At 39.4% G+C, this 19,254-nt stretch overlaps 1 protein-coding gene across 6 annotated transcripts in view; it reads left to right on the top strand.

Annotated features, from left to right (window-relative positions):
• fam49bb (family with sequence similarity 49 member Bb) overlaps window positions 1-8,981 on the top strand; it is a 148,070-nt gene extending 139,089 nt beyond the window's left edge. For all 6 annotated transcript variants that reach the window (XM_039753968.1, XM_039753969.1, XM_039753972.1 and 3 more), the window contains 3 exons: window positions 263-389; window positions 4,419-4,489; window positions 8,189-8,981. In XM_039753968.1, coding sequence (XP_039609902.1) covers window positions 263-389; window positions 4,419-4,489; window positions 8,189-8,252 — 262 coding nt within the window. In that variant the 3' untranslated portion in view covers window positions 8,253-8,981. The remainder of the gene's footprint in view (window positions 1-262; window positions 390-4,418; window positions 4,490-8,188) is intronic.
• The last annotated feature ends 10,273 nt before the right edge of the window (window positions 8,982-19,254 follow it).

Below are 19,254 nucleotides of genomic sequence, written 5' to 3'. Positions count from 1 at the left end.
TGTGTTTGAATTTTGAGCTCAAACTATTGAGTATTTTAATAGTGAAGATAAAGTGGTAATTGACCTAACACTTTTTCTTGTTTCTCTTTTTGTTCTATTCTTTTCTTCTTTGTATATTCTTCCTTTTACTATAAATACATAATATTCAAAACATTTGATCATTAATTTAGTAGAAAAGACAAAATCATTTCACATTTAAGAACTAGTTAAAGGTTTTTGCTAAACTTTTCATTGTACAACTGTAATTTTGTATTTAATTTAGGGAATACAGAAGCAGGTTTGCAAGTGAAGAAACGGCCTCATTCTGCTTACGGGTCATGGTGGGCGTCATAATTCTTTATGACTATGTTCATCCTGTTGGGGCTTTTGCAAAGACTTCCAAGATTGATGTAAGTGTAAAATATTGTTTGCTACTTTTTATCTAAATCCAGTGTCCCACATCAACAGTTTTCAGTTGTAACCTTAATGTACATAATTTTAAATAAGTTGTACCATTTGTAGATACTGCAACTTGCTAGGACAAAATCAATTTTGCATGTGATAGATAAGACTCTTGTTTGTGTGGGAGTTGACAGCCAGTGAGCACTACCATGCAGAAAAAGATCAAAGCAGTGACCAAACAAGAAGTGAACAGCAGTCAGAGTTTTGTACTGTGCAAACGGAGGCTAGCATATATGTCGCCACATTTAAAAGAAGAAAAAATTGGTCCAGTTCTAGCTGAACCCAATTTACCCAGTAAAGGCTTGCTCATTCACTAGGCATGTAAGTTCATGTCGATTGGCTGCTGAAATGAGGCAACCGTTTGTCCCTGAAAGTGTGCTGAAAAGTCTTAAGGAAAACATCAGTCACTCCCTGTGATTTGAAGTTGTATAGTTTGACACTATCAGAGAACAAAATTCAGCAACTGCAATTGTGTAATTTGCTGTGTTCTTGAAGTAGAAATTGTGGAGTTGAGAAGTATGATGCCATATTAAAGTGCCCTTGATGTATGTTTTCCCATTCAGTCAACAGTGCATAGTATGGAACATTTAAATACTTTAAGAGAACTGCACTCAGTGTAAAAACCTGCCCCATTTTTTTTTTTTGCATTTGTTTTTAATCCGGATTTTTTTAAGTATTAATGTTGTGTTAACCATGGTTACAATCATTAATAAAAATGTTGAAAAAACAAACTTGTTGATTAAAATAAAAAAAAAAAAATCTGGTAATGTAAGTGGAATTAAAAATACTATTGTAAAACATATGGCAAAATTCAGATAAAATTAATTATTTTAATAGAAATTATTTTTAATTGTATTATTCTTCTAATACTTGAATGGATTGGTCTACACATTTGGCATTCTCTCATACCATTGGAAGGTGTGTTTAGTTAGCAAGGAGGTGTCTAGTTGACTGTACTTAGAAAGTCAGGGTTTTTATTCAAATTTTACTCTTTTTTGCTCATCAGCTGTCACTTTAGCTACTGTCAGAACAGGTATAAAAACATACATACAAAGCCAAACACATTTATGGCTTGTGGTTGTGAGAAGTATATGTAATGTGGCTAGGGATCTGCACTGGCAATCGGAAGGTTACCAGTTCGAATCCCATAAATGCCAAAAGGGACTCTGCTCTTTTGGGACCTTGAGCACGCCCTTAACCTGTAATTGCTGAGCACTGTGAGTAGTGAGAAAAGCACTATATAAATGCAAAGAATTATTGTTAATGACCTGTATATCACTGTTTTTCAGGTGAGTATATCTTACAGACACTTCGTGTTTGTCTTTCATGCATCAATAAATTTCCACAAAGACATAACGATTCATATATTTTAGAATACTTTAACAAACTAAAACTGTACAGATACAGGTGAGATTCACCTTAACACCCGTTTTCAACATTACGTTTCCTGTCACCGACAACACTGATTGCAGTGACTTGTTGAATCCTCTCCACCTGCATAATCAACAAAGTCTTAGGCCTAAAGAACAAGCACAACCGTCCTTTGTTTTTTCAGTTTACAGTTCTGCACCCGAAGAGGAATAGGCAATGTCACCTCAATAAAATTAGAAGTGACAATAACCAGAAAATATGAACATGAGTTTTGCAGTCATTTTTTGGCAAGGTGGGCACAGAAGAGGATGCAAAGTCTGAGACCATTTTGTACACCCTCGGACAAAAGAATCCCATTAATATGAACACTTCCTTTACACAGTTGTTAAGACATTATTAAAGGTGCCCAAAGCAAGCTTAGTCTAGCCTAGCACATCACAGAGCAAATTTTATTTGACTTACATAAAATGTATCAAAAATAAATGTCATTCTGCTAGTGGAAGATACATCTAAAACTAAAACTGAAATTTAACATTCAATAGGTGTTAGTGTTTAAGAGAAAAATAGAAATAAAAAATAATTCAAAAACTGAAACTAAAATAACCACAGTGTTTACTGGAAATGCCAAATTATATTTATGTGCATGGTTCTTTTGGTTGGGTATCATGTCATTATTTATTCAGCTTGTGAGGCAGACAGCCTGTGCAAAAATTGAATCAAACAGTAGGCAACCACAAATAGGTGTGATAAATTAGCAGCACATCAGTTAATTTCTGTTAGCATTAAAATGTTCTGATAATAAGATCGAAGGTAACGTAACATGATTTCCTTACTACATGACTGCTCTTACTTACGTAATGCAGTTAGTTATTTAATTTTATCTGACTGAAAGCTTAAAGAGATCAATTAGTTTAAGTGTCATGGCCTGGATGTACCTAGACTTTGCCATCTTACATATTCTATGCATGTCTTGGACAAACTCAAATAGTGAATGACAAAAGGGTAAAATTAGCCATAGGAGCATTCCAGATGCTAGGAAATCCATCACATATTACCTCAAATGCATAGGCACACTTTCAGTAATTTCTTTTGCCAGAAATACTAATGCCAGGGGTATTTCTGGCTCCAGTTGTCTTTGAATAAATGAGTTGACATTGACATTGTTGTTCCCATCAAACGTAAGTATTACTCTCCAAGAAAATGGGAATGCCAGCACAAGCAAGACAGACAGGGCTTCTTGTTAATAAAATGTTTTGCAAGTGTGAGGTGTTATCCACTTTATTAATGCATTATATTAATAAATATGCGGGTCCCTTATAAACCTTTGCATTATATTAACCTTTTAATTTGAAATGCTCAAGTATGCTGTAAAAATAACAATTTTCACTTCACTGTCCCACTGTTTGACTGTCAGCAATTCAGTTAAACATTGCAGAGTTCTATATTTACAGACAACCTCACAATTCTTCATTCATAATGATTTGCTGGCATGAACTGATCGTTATGCTCCTTGCCATTGTACTGCACTTATAAGAAGCACATTAAATCCTTGTATCAGTCCATCTACCGTGTAACCAATTAATTTTTCTCAGGAATGCTGTTAAAGCGTGCACCAGCAATACCCAACCCACAACATCTCATTTACATTATAAGAATGTTTAATTGTTGTATATTGACTGTTTCCAGCCAGGGAGTCGCCAAATATTGACGTAAAGGGTAGGAGGTGGATTGAGACTAAAGTCTCCATCAAGGGTTAGGTTGACTGGAATATATTTTGTGGTTATCACTTCTAGAAGGCTGAGCAATACTGTATTTAATTTATTTAGTTGGTGTAAAAAGTACAACTGCTGCTGAGCCTTCTTATTGGTGGAGGTGGTTTTATTGTCCCAGTTTCAGAGTGTTTGTGCTAGTTTTGCCCAAACATTTTAAGTATTCCACCATATTGACTGCAAAAACATTAATTATTAGTTGGAGAGGCTGTAAATGCTGTTAGTGAAAGACAATGACTATGTCTTGGTTGTATTGAGGACCAACTTAATTGGTAGCACACTAAGACACAAGATGAGATGCCTCCTTTCTGTAAGCTGTTTTGTTACCATTAGTAATTAGTCCAATAATGATACTGTCATCAGCGAAGTTAACTATTTTTACTGAAAGATCAGTGAACCTACAGTCATAGGTGTACAAGTAATAAAGTAGGGGGGAAATTACACCGCCTTATGGGGCACCTGTGCTAGTATGGAGACAGTCTGAGAGGTGGAAGACCATACAAATGTATGTTTCTGTCAGTTGAGAATTTTGAGCTTTCAGAAGACTGAAAAAATAATTTTAGCTGAAAAATCCTTTAACCTGCATAGTTCATGTTTATTACCACTGCATCCCTTGCCACCTAAACAGAGGGATCAGGATGTAAAATGCATATTAATAGATTCAACATGCTTTAATTTTTTTATATGATTAGTAATGTTTCCCTTGAGCGGATTTTCTTTTTTTGAGTGTTTTGTATTTTCTTTTAGTGGTTATTTTGTGTTTGCTTTCTTTTTACAGTTTATCACGGACATTTTTTCTTGCTTAGGTTCAGTAATGTTTGTTTTTTTTTCCCTTAGATGAAAGGGTGTATTAAAGTCTTGCGAGAACAGCCTGTAAACAGTGTAGAAGGCCTACTTAATGCTCTCAGGTATGTGAATTTACATATGGTGAAAAAAGCACTTTTTTTAGCAGGTATATAGTGAGTGGGTGAATAAACTTAAATGCATTCTTATAGATTTGTTTGGTTTGTTCTTTTTTTATGTACTTATAGCTGTTTTAGATATCCATCAATCTGTTTCCTGAACCATTTAATCCCATATTAGTGCAGTCCCCTACAGCTGTATCTGATGAACATTTTTCATAAATAAGGGTGCAGGTTGATTCAGTTTGATTTGGTGAAAGGAGACCAAGCAAGTCATAAGCAACGAAGCTCTTTCACTTTACTGTACCACCAAGTACATTCTGGAGGTCTGACTGAACAGGTTGTAACCCAAATATATGTATGGGTATCATGAAGCTGTAGCGATCCTATATTTCTTTGGAGGGGTTTCTACCTTTAAATCAGTAGAAGGAAGGTTTGTCTTTTGACAAATACTTTATATAAGTAATTATATAAATTTATATATAATTCTGTAAATCGTTTTGGCCAAAACAGAGGCATATTTGACTGCTCCGGGCTCAAAACACTGATGACGTTCTTTGAAAATGTACATCTTCAATTTTAGTAACATCTGTAGCTGATCTGAAGCCTCTTAAAATTAAGAGTAAGAGCTGGCTTTTGATTAAGTAACAGGATTGAACAGGGCTGTCAGACTGATTGTCCCTATTTAAAAATAATTCTGAATTATTTGGCAAAGGTCTCATTAAATGGCAAAAGCTAGCATTTAATTTATTTGTTACCTTGTATGAACTTTGCATCTTATTAACTCCAGTCACACTATGCAGCACTGCCATTTTTTGCAGATCTCTTTTTGCTCATCACTTCCATGTCCAGCCATTTTGTCTTTTTGAATAGTTAGCTTATTGTTTTAATTTGAATTTACAGCCACATCCTTTCACAACGTACTTATATGTTTTCACAAATGCAAATGGAAAATAACTTAATAATTGTAATGTTCCTTTTATTATAACTCCCACTTTTATAGAGACTTTTTAGTGTCAGCAGTGCACATTTAGTTAACTCGGCCAGCACTTAGTGTCTCTGTATGTGGATGTTGGTTTGAACTATAATACCCAAAAAAAAGAGGTTCAATTAAAAATATTAAATATAAAAGCAACTACCTTTGAGTAAAAAAGGTAAAAAAAATATAAATGTAGTCAGGGATGGTACCAACCCTTGTGGTTCGTAAGGTTTTTACCTTTTTTTCCATGCTTATTTTATGGCTTGCCATCTCAAAAAACAAAACTCTACACCCAGCTTTCAATTCTAGACTGAAGACAAGAGGACTGTGCAGACACTTCCCTTTTATGGGGGTTCGGTTAGGTAGACTTTATTGTCCCAGAGGGAAAATTGAGGGTGCACCTGCATTTACATTCCCAGAGTGCCACTATGATTTTTTTTTTTTTCTGCAGAGAAGGGGTTGACTTTTGTTTTTGCTGTTACCACACTGCCTATGTTACCATAATAATAAAGTATTTAAAAAAAAAAAAAAAGCATAATGTACATGTGACACCAAGAATCATTAGCCTAAGTTCAAATACATGAAAATATTTACTTCCAGTCAATTCTTGTTATCCGTGGAGCTTGTGTTCATCAAAACTATCACAGAAATGGAAAACATGGATACTGAAGCATTGACCCAATGGGAAAAACAAGGATAGCATCTAGCAAACCCTGTTCACTATACACGTCTGCCACCCTTTACCATAAACACACAGTTTTGTGTGCCATACGCCAACTAAGCCCATCACAATGTGTTTATGCTTAGGAGCACTTGGCAAAACACATTTTTTTAGGAACTATGTTTTTCTTCCATTGACTAAATGTATCTAAAAAAAATAATGTAAAACACTTAGAGCACCTGTAACAGTTTGGAAGAATTAGTGTCAGAGGTGTTTGTGATTCCTCAGGTTGGTTTCATGGCTTCATGAGATACCTCAGCTTGCTTCTACCCTTTGGAGTCTGTAGTTGCCATTGTTCAACATGAGGACAGGAGTTGTGCTAATGAAAGTCAAAGAAGCCATTATGAGGCTGAAAAACAAAAATTAAACCATCATAGACATCAGTAAACCCTTAGGATGACCTAAATCAGCTGTCTGGTATATCATGAAGTAGAAAGAATGTACTGGTGAACTCAGTAATCACAAAGGGCCTTGTAGGCCAAGGAAGACCTCCACTGCTGATGACAGGAGGATCATCACTGTAGCTGCAGGTGCGTATGGTAGGATCAAGCAGGGGTAAAATGTGTACTGAAAGAAATCTCTCAGTCCAACAGTTCGTTTTAATAGATTTAGTGAAAATTCAAAGCAAATGGTCCACACAAGAAAAAAGAAAAAGGGTTGTTACACAAATAGAATAAAAAGAAAAAATGTGAGAAAGTGTTTATAGAAGAAAGTTCTCTTGTCATATAAACCTCAGTTGTTTCTATACTTAAAAATGTTTTATTTCGTACTCAGCACCTTCTAACGTACAGCACTGCATATATAATAGTGCATGTTAACTTTCATACTGTTGAGCATGTAAGGCACGGTTTAAAACCAAGTGCCCTCCATGTCTTATACACAGCAAGGCAGATCACTAACTGAGACTATTCTACAGTCAAAGGAGCAAAAAGTAGTTGGAATATACCAATTCAATTCAACTTATGGGGGTTATAAGAACCTCCCATAGACTATACACTAATATTTAGGAAAGCATTTAATATAGCTTAAATAACTAGCAAATGGCTCTTACACTCACTATGGGAAAGAAAAAGCCAGAAACAGTCTTCGTAAGTAAGCGATGACTATCTACAGAAGATTTCATGAAGAGAAATCCAAAGGTGCAGACCACTAGTTAGTTATCCACCAAAACAAGATTGGCCAGATTACAGTTTGTGAAAAAGGACTTCGAAGAGCCTGCGGAAGTCTGGAAAAAGGTCTTGTGGAGAGGGAACTGCTGACTGCAGTGGCCTAATGAATTCTGAGGTGTGTAGACGCATCTGATCTGCTCCAAGTTCCAGTAAATCCTTCCACAAGAAAATGAACCAAACACACCGCTGAAGACACACAAAGGTTTATCAAAACTAAAAAAAAATGGAAAATTCTTGAATGTCCAAGCCAGTCAACTAATTTCAATCCAATTGAGGCAGGCTTTCCATATGCTGAAGAGAAATCCTAAGGGGATAAGCCCCTCCAAAACAAGCAGTAGCTGGATGTGGCTGCAATAGAGGCTTAGCAGAGCCTCACCAGAGAAGACCCTCAGCACCTGGCAATGTTGATGAATGGCAGACTTCAAGCAGTCATTGCATGCTGGGGATTTGTGACAGAGTCCCAAATATGACGGCTCTAATAAACCTGCCAGTGCTGTATCCAAACATTGGTACCCTGAAATGTGTGCAAATCCCTTTAAACTAAAAGTCTGCAGTGTACACCTTAATCACGATATCTGAATTGTTGGATTTGTAACTTTTAACTGTGGGAGCAGAAGGTTAAATCAAGGACAAATGGGTCTTTGCCCCAAGCATCATGGAGGGCACTGTATCTGTATGACATTTTCATTAGTGCTTGATAATCATTAAGATTAGGGTATTCAAGAAATGTGTTTTTTATATTAAAGATGTATTTGTCTTATTGTTTTATGATTGCCTGACATTACCAGTTGGGGGGAAAAAAAAGTTTGTGTTTTTTTTTTCCCCTCTGTCACCAGGTACACAACTAAGCATTTGAATGATGAGACTACCTCCAAGCAAATCAAGTCTATGCTGCAGTAACACTCCTTGGGATATAGCGCCTTGACTGCAGAAAGACATGGGAGACAGTATTCCCTTATGGCTGAGATGCACAGATTGTTTTAATATAATGAAATTGCTACCTTTTTTTTTAATAATAAAAAAAAGTTTATTGCTCTTAAATTAAGCAGATATCTTCATTTTCCGTGCCAAAATTTTGTTCAAAAAAAGTGAAAAAAGTTAAAGAAAACTGTAAACCTAAATGTTTTATGTTTCAGAATGGCCATAATGCAAGTGGCAGCTAATGATGCATACTCCGGGGGATTGTCTGCAAAAGGGGTTATTAATCGACTTGAAAGTAAAAGACATCAAGAAAAAAAAAATATTTTTGTTTCAACTAATATTTAATACTGCTTTTTCAGCATGACAGGATTGCCTCTCCGCTATTTAAGAATTAGTGCATCTTCATTTTTTTTTTCTAATTCTGATTTTGTGTGAACATTAAAAAAATAAATCTGAAATTGTTTAAATTATGTGTTTTGTTGTACAAGAGGTACCCAGCACAATGGAATTCAGATTGTAATGTTTTGGATTTTTTTTATATTTGTGTTTTGTTTATTATTATTTTTGTATGAGTGTGTGTTTTAAGTTGACCTTTAATTTGATAACTAACTTTAAACTGTGATGTGTGCGTAACAGGAAAAATGCGTATGCATGTACTTATAAAATGAATGGCTGTGGAATAAATAAAAAGCTTTTGTTTTTCTAAAACTGATATTGTGGGTTCTTTTCAAAAATGAAACATTTTCAAATGTCAGTTATTTACTGTATGTATAAATTCTGTTTGGAGGCTTCATTTGTTTTGTTTTATCAAACTTCTTTTTTTATTATCCAGATTGTAAAAAACATAAAACTAACAAAACAGTTTTTCAGCAGCACTCTTGTCACTCAAAATCATCATCTAACCGTGCAAATTCAGAGGCATTGACAGCACACAGCACATCTCTGGCAGAGGGTTTCGTTTGATGAGAGCGGCTGCTGTAACAAAAATCAACGGCGATTCGTCTTAATCTCATAGCTTTGCTGCCATCTAGTGGATAAAACTATATAATACATTCTATATCGGGGTGGACAGCGTCGGTCCTGGAGGGCTGCAGTTCCTGCATGTTTTTGTTCCAACTCAGTTTTCTTAATGAGAAGTCGATTATTGCTGATGAAGCACTTATTCCTACTGACATTTTGATGCTTCTTTTTAGTGGTCTCGCTTATTAAGGTTCCCCACCCTTAATTTCTTTGTATTATTCATAAATTGCTCCTTATTAGCAATAAGATGCAAATGACAAAGAAGCCAGCAGTTCTCCATCTAACTTGTTTCCATTTACACCTGTGTGAATTCATCCTGCACTATTTGGCTTAATAAAGCACATAAGAGAAAAAATGTGACAGACAGAAAAGTAGGCAGTGTGGCGTAGTGGTTAAGGCTTTGGACTTCAGACCCTGAGGTAGTGAGTTTAAATCCCGGTACTGAACCAGTGTAACCAGGAGCAAGTCACTCGACCTACCTGTCCTCCAAATTGGAAAACCAGAAGAAATGTAACCAGTTGTATCATGAATGTTGGATAAAGTCGCCTTCGATAAAGGTGTCGGCCAAATAAGAAAAAAATCTACAATGTAAGAACCTAATGTCGTAGACCAACAAGCCATAAAATTAAATAAGATCTGAGACTGGCAAGGATTGGTATCTAATTCAGCAACTGAGTTGGAACAAAAAACCTCTAGCCATTCTGGCTCTCCAGGGCCATCGTTGCCCACCCCTGTTCCAGGTGATTTCTCTTGGCAGTTAGCCTTCAATTCTTTGTGCCACCTGTTGTCGACACATAACTTTAAATGTTAAGTTTCAACTACCCTCGATTTAATCAATTATTGTACGTGGTGTTAGGTGTCTAGCTACATTTTCCCACCATTTGTTAATTTCCAAACATCTGCACTGTCATAAACACCAAGCCATGTTTGGACTCATCGCAACACTTTACTAAACTGACACGTTTGTTGATAACAGACTTGATGTCATTAGCGTTGTGTTTAACCCTGAGCCAAAAATTATTTAACGTTTCTCACCAAAAAAAAGCATTATGTGTAAATGCCAAAACATCAAAATAAATACAGGAAACGCCTGGTGTGTTGAGTGATGCTGATTCAGTACACATCCTTCATGTGATACATTTTGAAACAATCGCCAGAACAAGCCCGATGTCTTAACTGAGACAGTTGGCAGCCAGTTTTTTTTTTTTTCTGTTTCTTATACATGAGATGGTTGAATGTCAGTGCCTGATCCATACCCTTGTGTTATTGTAGAGCTAACACAGCACAAGACTTAGTGACTTCCACATTTTTCATGGCATGAACTTTGACAGTTGCTGCATTGTGAATAGAGCTTAGGTGGTTAACGTCTTTCTTGTCCTTCCACTTTTATACAACCATTTTGTTTTTTTTTTGCCATGCAGCTACTTGCAACACAGTTAACTATCGAGTGACCAAATTGACCAGGCATGTCATAGCACTTTGTTGTCCAGTGACGTATGCATCAGTTTCTCTATCGCATTGTCATCACTAACAGTTGGTTGAACTATTAGTTCAGTTTGTTCTGTTGTTGGTTTTTACAGCTCCTTTACACACCATTGTGTTTTGGCTAAAGGTTCCATTCCACTCATGAATATTGATGAGTTACTTTAGATTGGCAAAACACATTGAAATATTCAGGAGGTTGTTGCAGCATAGTTAGTGTATCCACTAGGTGGCAGCAGAATACTATCCTGATTGTTATCTGGGCTATGTGCTGTACACTAGATTTTACTGATGTGTAATGCAGAACATTTTATAAATAAATAAAGGTCTATCAGATGAGCCAAGGTAATTGGTGTGCAATACTATGTAAATGACTACAAGGGCAAATGTTAAAAGAGACAACAACAATGAACAAAGAGAAGTTTGTTGTCTTGAAACACTTTTGCAGATTATGACCGCTTCAAGTTGAACACAATTAGAATTGCAGGTTGTCTGTATCACTTAAGAAGTTGGAGAGTTTACTGTGTTTAATCACTTGATGATGTTGATATGTTGCACCAGCTCAGTAAACTCGGCATATTTTCCTGTGGCATTTCATTTGGTCTCCACATTTGATGCTTCCAACGACAATTGTCAAAAGTCAAAGTGAACTTTATTATCATCTCAACCATATACAAGCATACAGATAGACAAAATTGTGAAGCTCAGGGTCCACAATGTAACAACATGATGTGCAAATAGTAAATTAAAAATAGAATAAAAAATTAAAATTAAAACACAAACAAGACCAGACATTGTGCAAAGATAGGACAAAGAAGTAGCAGCAATATTGATGTGTCAGATATGTAATATCTATATCTATTATTTATTTATTTATTATAATACAGAAATTATCAGTGTATGATAATAGTTGTTTAAGACGTGTGTAAACAATGACCGGTCAGAATGTTTCATAGCATAAGGATATCAAGAGTGTCAAAATCCTTAAAAGTCAGTATGAGATTTTCAGTTCTTTTCTACATGCACACTCATCTTTGCAGGATAGTGGTTTTCATGTATAAAAGTTCTGTTTTTAGTGGTGGTTGAGGCCGTGTGGAAGGTCCCAGGGGGCAGCCAGTCTAACAGCTTGGGGGGTAAAAACTCTCCTGCAGCCTGGCAGATTTGGCTTTGATGCTGCAGTATCTTCTCTTGGATGGCAGAAGTGTGAAAAGTCCCTGTGAGGGGTGTAAGGGGTCCTGTACAATGCTGCAGGCCTTGCGGACACTGTGTTTGTAAAATATGTCCTGTAGTGAAGTGAGAGGCACCCCAATAATGTTCTCTGCTGTCTTCACTATCCTTTGCAGGCGCTTGCGGCCGGATATGTTGCAGTTGCCATACCAGACAGTGATGCAGCTGGTCAGGACACTCTCTATGGTGCCTCTGTAGAACATGGTGAGGATGGAAGGGGGAAGACGTGCTTGCTTCAGCTGCCTCAGGAAGTGTAGTCTCTGCTGGGCTTTCTTGATTAATGATGAGGTGTTATGTGTCCACGTAAGTTCCTCAGTTAAGTGCACACAGAGGAACTTGGTACTCCTAACAATCTCCACATCTAAACCGTTGATGCTGAGCGGGATGTGGGCAGGACGTGATTTTCTGAAGTCCACGATTATCTCTTTTGTCTTGTCGACATTGAGAGATAAATTGTTGTCTTCACACCATGCGGACAGCCATTTCACCTCATCTCTGTATGCTCTTTCATCATCCCTGCTTATCAGTCCCAGCACCGTCGTATCATCCGCAAACTTGATGATGTGATTGGTGTTGTGCGTGGCTGTGCAGTCGTGAGTCAGCAGGGTGAAGAGCAGTGGACTAAGCACACAGCCCTGCGGTGCTCCAGTGCTCAGTGTGATGATGCTGGAAGTGTTGTGGCCCATCTGAACTGACTGGGTCCTCTCTATCAAGAAGTCCAGGATCCAATTGCAGAGGGTGGTGTTTAGGCCCAGCCTGCTCAGTTTGATGGATTCCTGACATTACCAAGATTAGCAAGAGGGAATGCAGAGAATGAATCTGTAGTGATATGTGGCACTTCCTGCTTTTGAAGTGCAACATGTCAGAGGTGCGTCAAAAAGAAGCATAAACCTACTAAAGTACGGAACATGAACTGCTGGAAATCTCCTGAATGGCCAATTGGAATGCATCTTTGTCACCTTTGCTATTTTTCTGCCAGGGTTCCTCCCTTAGCTGGGGTTCAAATTCACATTTCACGACCTTCATGTTTTTACTCGAGCCATGTATTTATGTTAATGTTACTTTTGTTAATTATCTGCTGTTTTGTTTTCACCTGTGTTGTGGTCCTCCGAGGGGCGGGTCACCTCCCAGTCTCTGTCCTATAAAACTGGAGGGTCTCCTGCAGTTCCTGTTGGTTCATCTGAATGCACTAGGGAGTTGGTGAGTTCCTGTGCTTTTTTCTTATTCACATTTTGCTTTGTATTTCAGCTGTTCTTGGGGTTTCATATTGGAACTCCTGATTACATTGGGATGTCTTATTAGTTTTGGGTAAATCTTTTTGCCTTTGTTCTTCATGGAGCTTCATTGTTATTAAAGAGCATTTTTGTGAAGGGTAAATGTATTTTGTAAATTCTTGTGTCTAGCCAGGGTTTGGATAAGACTTCTCCCTCTGGTGGGCAATTATGAAAGTGCCTTTGCGACTTGCGTGCTTTGGTACTTATCATAACAACTTGATTTTTACACAGCGGAAAATTCAAGAAGGATCTGATAGTATTGCCAGGTCTGCGTGGTTTTTCACAAAATTGGGCTATTTTTCATCAGCATCTCTAAGGGCCAGGATGGGCTTTCACGGGTTGTTTTTTTGGGATATCTTTTGAAACAATGACAGTATTTTGGGCTATTTTTGAAAACCCTCCACCAGCCTGCATTATTACAGTGTATTTCATGTGTCCACCAAATCTTCCCCTTCTGTTTGCATCTGTATACATAGTTTAGTGTTCTAAAATCTCTGCAGAGACCCCACATTGCCGCCTGGTGTGGGACAGTATATACCAATTCTGTCTTTCTCCGATCTCTGATGGGGGGTACCCCCCTCCCCCTCAGACTTTGAGGATATGTACCTAATCCATCATTCTCAATGCTGGCACCCTGCTTCTGTCTGGTATGGGCCGGTATACACCCATTCAGTCTTTACATTTCCAGGTGGGGGGGTAACCCCCCTCAAAATAAGACAGTATTTATCTAATCCGTTGTTCTCGATGCCAGTCCCTGCTTTCTGGTGTGTTCATTTGTCAATGTCAGGTATTGGGCTCATTTTTTAACCAGCTGTGGAATTTTTAACCATTGTTCCCTGGACTATATGACAACCCTGGTGTGGCTGCAGCCTGCAGGACTACAAGACACGCCCACCCGATAGTTGCCAAGACTCCTGAATCATGAGACCCTCCCACTGCCCTAACCCTAACCCTAACCACTGTGTGAAGATTTCCGCCTTGAGAAAGACCTGAATGACCAGGCGCGTCGTGTAACCTGACTGACGTGCAGCGCGAAGGGCAACTAAACGTCATCTGATGTGTGCAATTTGATTGGCTCCTTAATGGAGTGGAGCACAGCTCTGGGGGTCTGCAGCTGGACTCTCCCTGTGTGAGTATAAGGACTCTGGACCTGACTGGTGCCCCCCTCCGTGAAGGGTTTCTGTCTTTTAACCAGTAGGTACACGGGTCTTACCTAACATTTAGGACACAGGAAGGTGCCAGCTTGTTTGTGCACGTGTGGGCATCATCTGATAGTGCAGAACATGTTCGTCTAAGAATTTGAATTCTACCATTGTCCTACTTGAACAGAAGGAGCCATTGTCATTGTGTAAAGGCTGTGACAGGAATGTGACATTTCCTGTCACAGACATGTGACGCCTCGAGCTCTTCCTGAGGCCACATGTACGCAGCAGAACATGACCATCATAAGACGTCTTCATCCGGACCCCGAGCACTTCTGGTTTGGCTCCTGCCATTGATTGATTGATTTTTTATGTGTGACTTTCTTTTGTACAGGTTGGAGATCAGGGTTCACAACTCAGGTGCTCCCTGCATGCAATTTGGATGTCATCTTAAAAGTTTTGCTCGGGTGTGTCCCATTCTATTAAGCACCACTGAGATGTTTCTTTGGAGTCCACCTGTAGACATGACTAGTTTTGGTGGTGTGCAAAGTCAGCACATTTTTTTGTCAATATTTTCATTATATTTTGGTCAGGAGAAAAGAAGATGAACTTAAATATAGGACACATGACTGAGCAGCTTAACATCAATGCATTCTGTTTTCCTCAATTGTACCAGGGTCAATCACCGTACCATCTGTTTGAAGTGAGCGGGAATTCAGGAGACGCCTCCAGCTGTATTGATGAATTTATCACCTGTGGGGAGACGGACGCCAGGCCTACATTGGTTTTCAGCTTGGGAAAGGAAGACCTGCCGATATCTGCCACGTTGAAGGCTCCCAAGTGCACAGCGGACTTCATAATTCCTAAGTGGAAGACTTTTGGAACAACCACCACTCTCCCTAGAGCTGAACTGCCCTGCCAAACCTAGGGATTGTGGGAGAAGATTCCCAAAAAGAGAGAAGTGACAGAGAAACCCGATGGTCACTCTGGCTGAGCTTCAGAGAACCTGCGTGGAGATGAGAGAAACTTCCATGACTGCAACATCATATTATTAAGGACAACTGTGACTGCAACATTTCACCGATGTGGGCCAGACAGAGACCTCTCTTTAGCAGAAGGGACATGGAGGCCTGTTTGGAGTTCAAGAAGACACGTAAAGACTGTGAGAAACAAGATTCACTGGTCTGATGAAACCAAGATCAGTGTCATGTCTGCAGGAAAATGGGCACCGCTCATCTCCTGCACACCGCCATTCCAAACACGTGTGGTGTTGGTGGCGGCGGCATCGTGGAACAGGAGACTAGTCAGGGTGGAAGGAAAGCTGAGCGGAGCAAACTACAGAGAGGACCTTAATGAAAACCTGCTCCAGTGTGCTCTGGGACCTCCGACCTTCCAACAGGACAAAGCCAAGACAGGACGGGTGTGGCTTAGGAACAAATCTGCGAATGTCCTTTTGAGTGGCCCACCTAGATTCTGAACTTGAACCCGCCTGAAAACTGCAGTCCACTGAGGGTCTCCATCCAACCTGACAGAGCTTGAGAGGATCTGCGGAGAAGGATGGCAGAAGACCCCAAAGTCCAAGTGTGTCGAGCTTGTCACGTCAACCCCAAGGAGACTCCAAGCTGGAATGGCTGCCAAAGGGGCTTCAACTAAGAACTGCGTAAAAGGTCTGTATACTCGTGTCAATGGGAGATTTCAGTTTTTGTGTATTTTTATTACATTTACAAAAGTTTCTAAAATTCTGTTAACGCTTTGTGATTCTGGAGTAACGAGTGTTGTTTGATGAAGGAAACGACGAATGGAAACGACAGAATTAGTGGGCTTTTCGGCAAAGTCGAATCTCCGTCACCCCCTAGTGGTCACAGGGTGTCCTCCGCTCCGCTCTGAAGTTCACTTCATCCTCCCCAATAAACACAAAGACGGGGTTTTAACATCACAAGCAGCCGGCGGTAGCTGCACCCCTTCTTCAGACGCACACCTCTGTGGTCACGAAGTGTGTCATAGTGTTGTGGGCGCAGTCACTTGACTTGGCATGCAGTAAATGTGTGCCACACATGTGCCCGGACCACAGCAGCCTGTCATCAAAATGACCAAAAAGAGAAGAGAGAGACTTCATTTTTCTCTTCCCCAGATGTCATTTATGTTGTTTATTTATTTCTTCTGTTTTTTTGTTATCTGGCTTTGAAATAAAAGGGCTGTATGTGCTTCAGTAATCCTTCTCTCCAAAATGGAGCTTTGCCGCCATCCTCGCTCTTCTAATTATAGTTTTCAGTTATTATTAATTATAATAAAATCAGGGCCTTCAAAATTACAAGAGACCCTCAGAGGAGAGAAGGAGGAGAGAAGTTCTTGCTGAAGAAAATAAAAACCCACCAAACCAGACGAAAAAAAAATACAAATAGGAGGTGACGGGTTGTGGGGTGTAGCGGCTCAGGCAGCGGACATTCAACGCTGGGACGCTGTGCAGCCTGATTGAGGGGCGGCTTTGTACCCCATTTGGTGAGTCTGCTTGGATCAAGAATACAATAAATACATAGGAAGGCACTCTATGATCGATATAGACATGGAAGGCACTATATAACACAGATTAGATACAGTATGAAAGGCACTATATAACACATTGATAAATACAGTAAGAAAGGCACTATATCCATCCATCCATCCATCCATTATCCAACCCGCTATATCCTAACTACAGGGTCACAGCAGTCTGCTGGAGCCAACAGAGGGCACAAGGCAGGAAACAAACCCCGGGCAGGGCGCCAGCCCACTGCAGGGCACACACACACACCAAGCACTCACTAGGGCCAATTTAGGACCGCCAGTCCAGCTAACCTGCATGTCTTTGGACTGTGGGAGGAAACCCACGCAGACACGGGGAGAACATGCAAACTCCACGCCGGGAAGCGAACCCGGGTCTCCTAACTGCGAGGCAGCAAAGCTACCCACCGTGTCACCCCAAGGCACTATATAACACATAGATAGATAGATAGATACAGTTGTGCTTGAAAGTTTGTGAACCCTTTAGATTTTTCTATATTGCTGCATAAATATGACCTAAAACATCATCAGATTTTCACGCAAGTCCTAAAAGCAGATAAAGAGAAACCAGTTAAACAAATGAGACAAAAATATTATACTTGATCATTTATTTATTAAAACAATGATTGAATCTATACTAACAGGCAAAGCCCTCATTGACTGACTGACTAACTCACTGACTCACTCATCACTAATTCTCCAACTTCCCGTGTAGGTAGAAGGCTGACATTTTGCAGGCTCATTCCTTACAGCTTCCTTACAAAAGTTAAGCAGGTTTCATTTCGAAATTCTACACGTAACGGTCAAAACGGTCAACAACGTCCGCCATGTTGAACTTTCTTATTTATGGCCCCATCTTCACGAAATTTGGTAGGCGGCTTCCCTGCACTAACCAAAACCGATGTACGTACTTATTTAAGTGGTATGATGCCACTGTCGGCCTCTATATTGAACTTTTCAACGGTCTTTGTTACTTATGGGCCCATCTTCAAGAAATTTGGTACACGGGTTCCCAGCGCTAACTGAATCCTACTTACGTACATATATACATCCATAGCCTGCAGCTCGGTCACCGTGTGAGGTGGCATTGGGTCCCCCATCCCAATGCCTCCCACGTTGTTGGCTGCCTGCCTATATAAGACCGTCCGTCGCTCCGGTCTCTTCATTCCCTTCCTTGCTTCACCACGGGATTCACGTCTCCCTGCTGATAACTACAGCCTTTTTATTTAATCCACGGCTTATCTGCTGTTTTATTGTTCGTTTATTACGATTATAGTTATTGTGTAGGTATTTTAGACTTCCTTTACATTGTTCAGGTACCCATTTCCTTTATCATTCCAACTGTACCCCATTAACATGTCTATTGAGTTGATCACCATCGATCAAAGAACTGTCACTTACCGAGTGGTTTCCATGCCCGGAGATGCCGCCTGCCTTTTCCATTCTCTGTGTTACGTATTGCACGGCCATATCCGTTTCACTCTTGATATCCGGAGGAACATTGTGTCTTATGTATTGAATGACTGGACAGGTTCAAGGTGTGGACTGATGACAGTACAGGAGATAATTAGACTACACAGGAGCTCTAGAAGATTGAAATGCTTAAGCCCTTCACCTATGGTTCTGCATGTGAGTTGATGGCTGCCGCTGAATTGTTCGGTTGTCGCTTTCAAGTGTACCAAAATGGCCAAATATTTTACACCTTTCGACAACCACCAACGCCCCTTAAACATCTTAGATTGACAGGTGACGATTTCATTACTGGACACTTTGATGTTTATGAATGTTTAAACTCTCAAAAGCTGGATGTGAAGTTATCGATGAAACTGGTTGTATACTTACAATGCTTGACAGATGCCGAATGTCACTTCAACACAACAAGTCCTACAAATACTAACGTAATTGAAACAAACCATGAAACTCAAACTGATTATGACAGCAGCAATCCAAACTGTGAGATTTGAGACAAGATTACTGTTCACATGGCCAACTGAACTTTGCATGCTCAAGAGTAAGCTCAGCGCACAGCTTGGTCAGATTACAACCGGAGGGCCGAACTCACAACGTGGCATACAAAGAGATCCTTAACAGATAATTATTGGGATATTTTCCCTCAGTTTAAAAAGGTTTAATTTTCTTCTTAATAAAAATTTTAAGGCAGTACTTTGCCGCTGCGAAGCACGGGTATTTTGCTAGTATTACATATTTGTGAGTGTTAAAAAGTATGTGAACCTCACGGATGATCAGTTAGTTTGAAGGTGAGGAGTCCGGTGTTTTCAATCAATTGGATGCCAA

This window comes from Polypterus senegalus, chromosome 5, assembly GCF_016835505.1.
Source record: "Polypterus senegalus isolate Bchr_013 chromosome 5, ASM1683550v1, whole genome shotgun sequence".
NCBI lineage: Eukaryota > Metazoa > Chordata > Cladistia > Polypteriformes > Polypteridae > Polypterus > Polypterus senegalus.
Note: the sequence above shows the minus strand (reverse complement) of the source record. Positions and strands in the feature narration are given on the sequence as shown.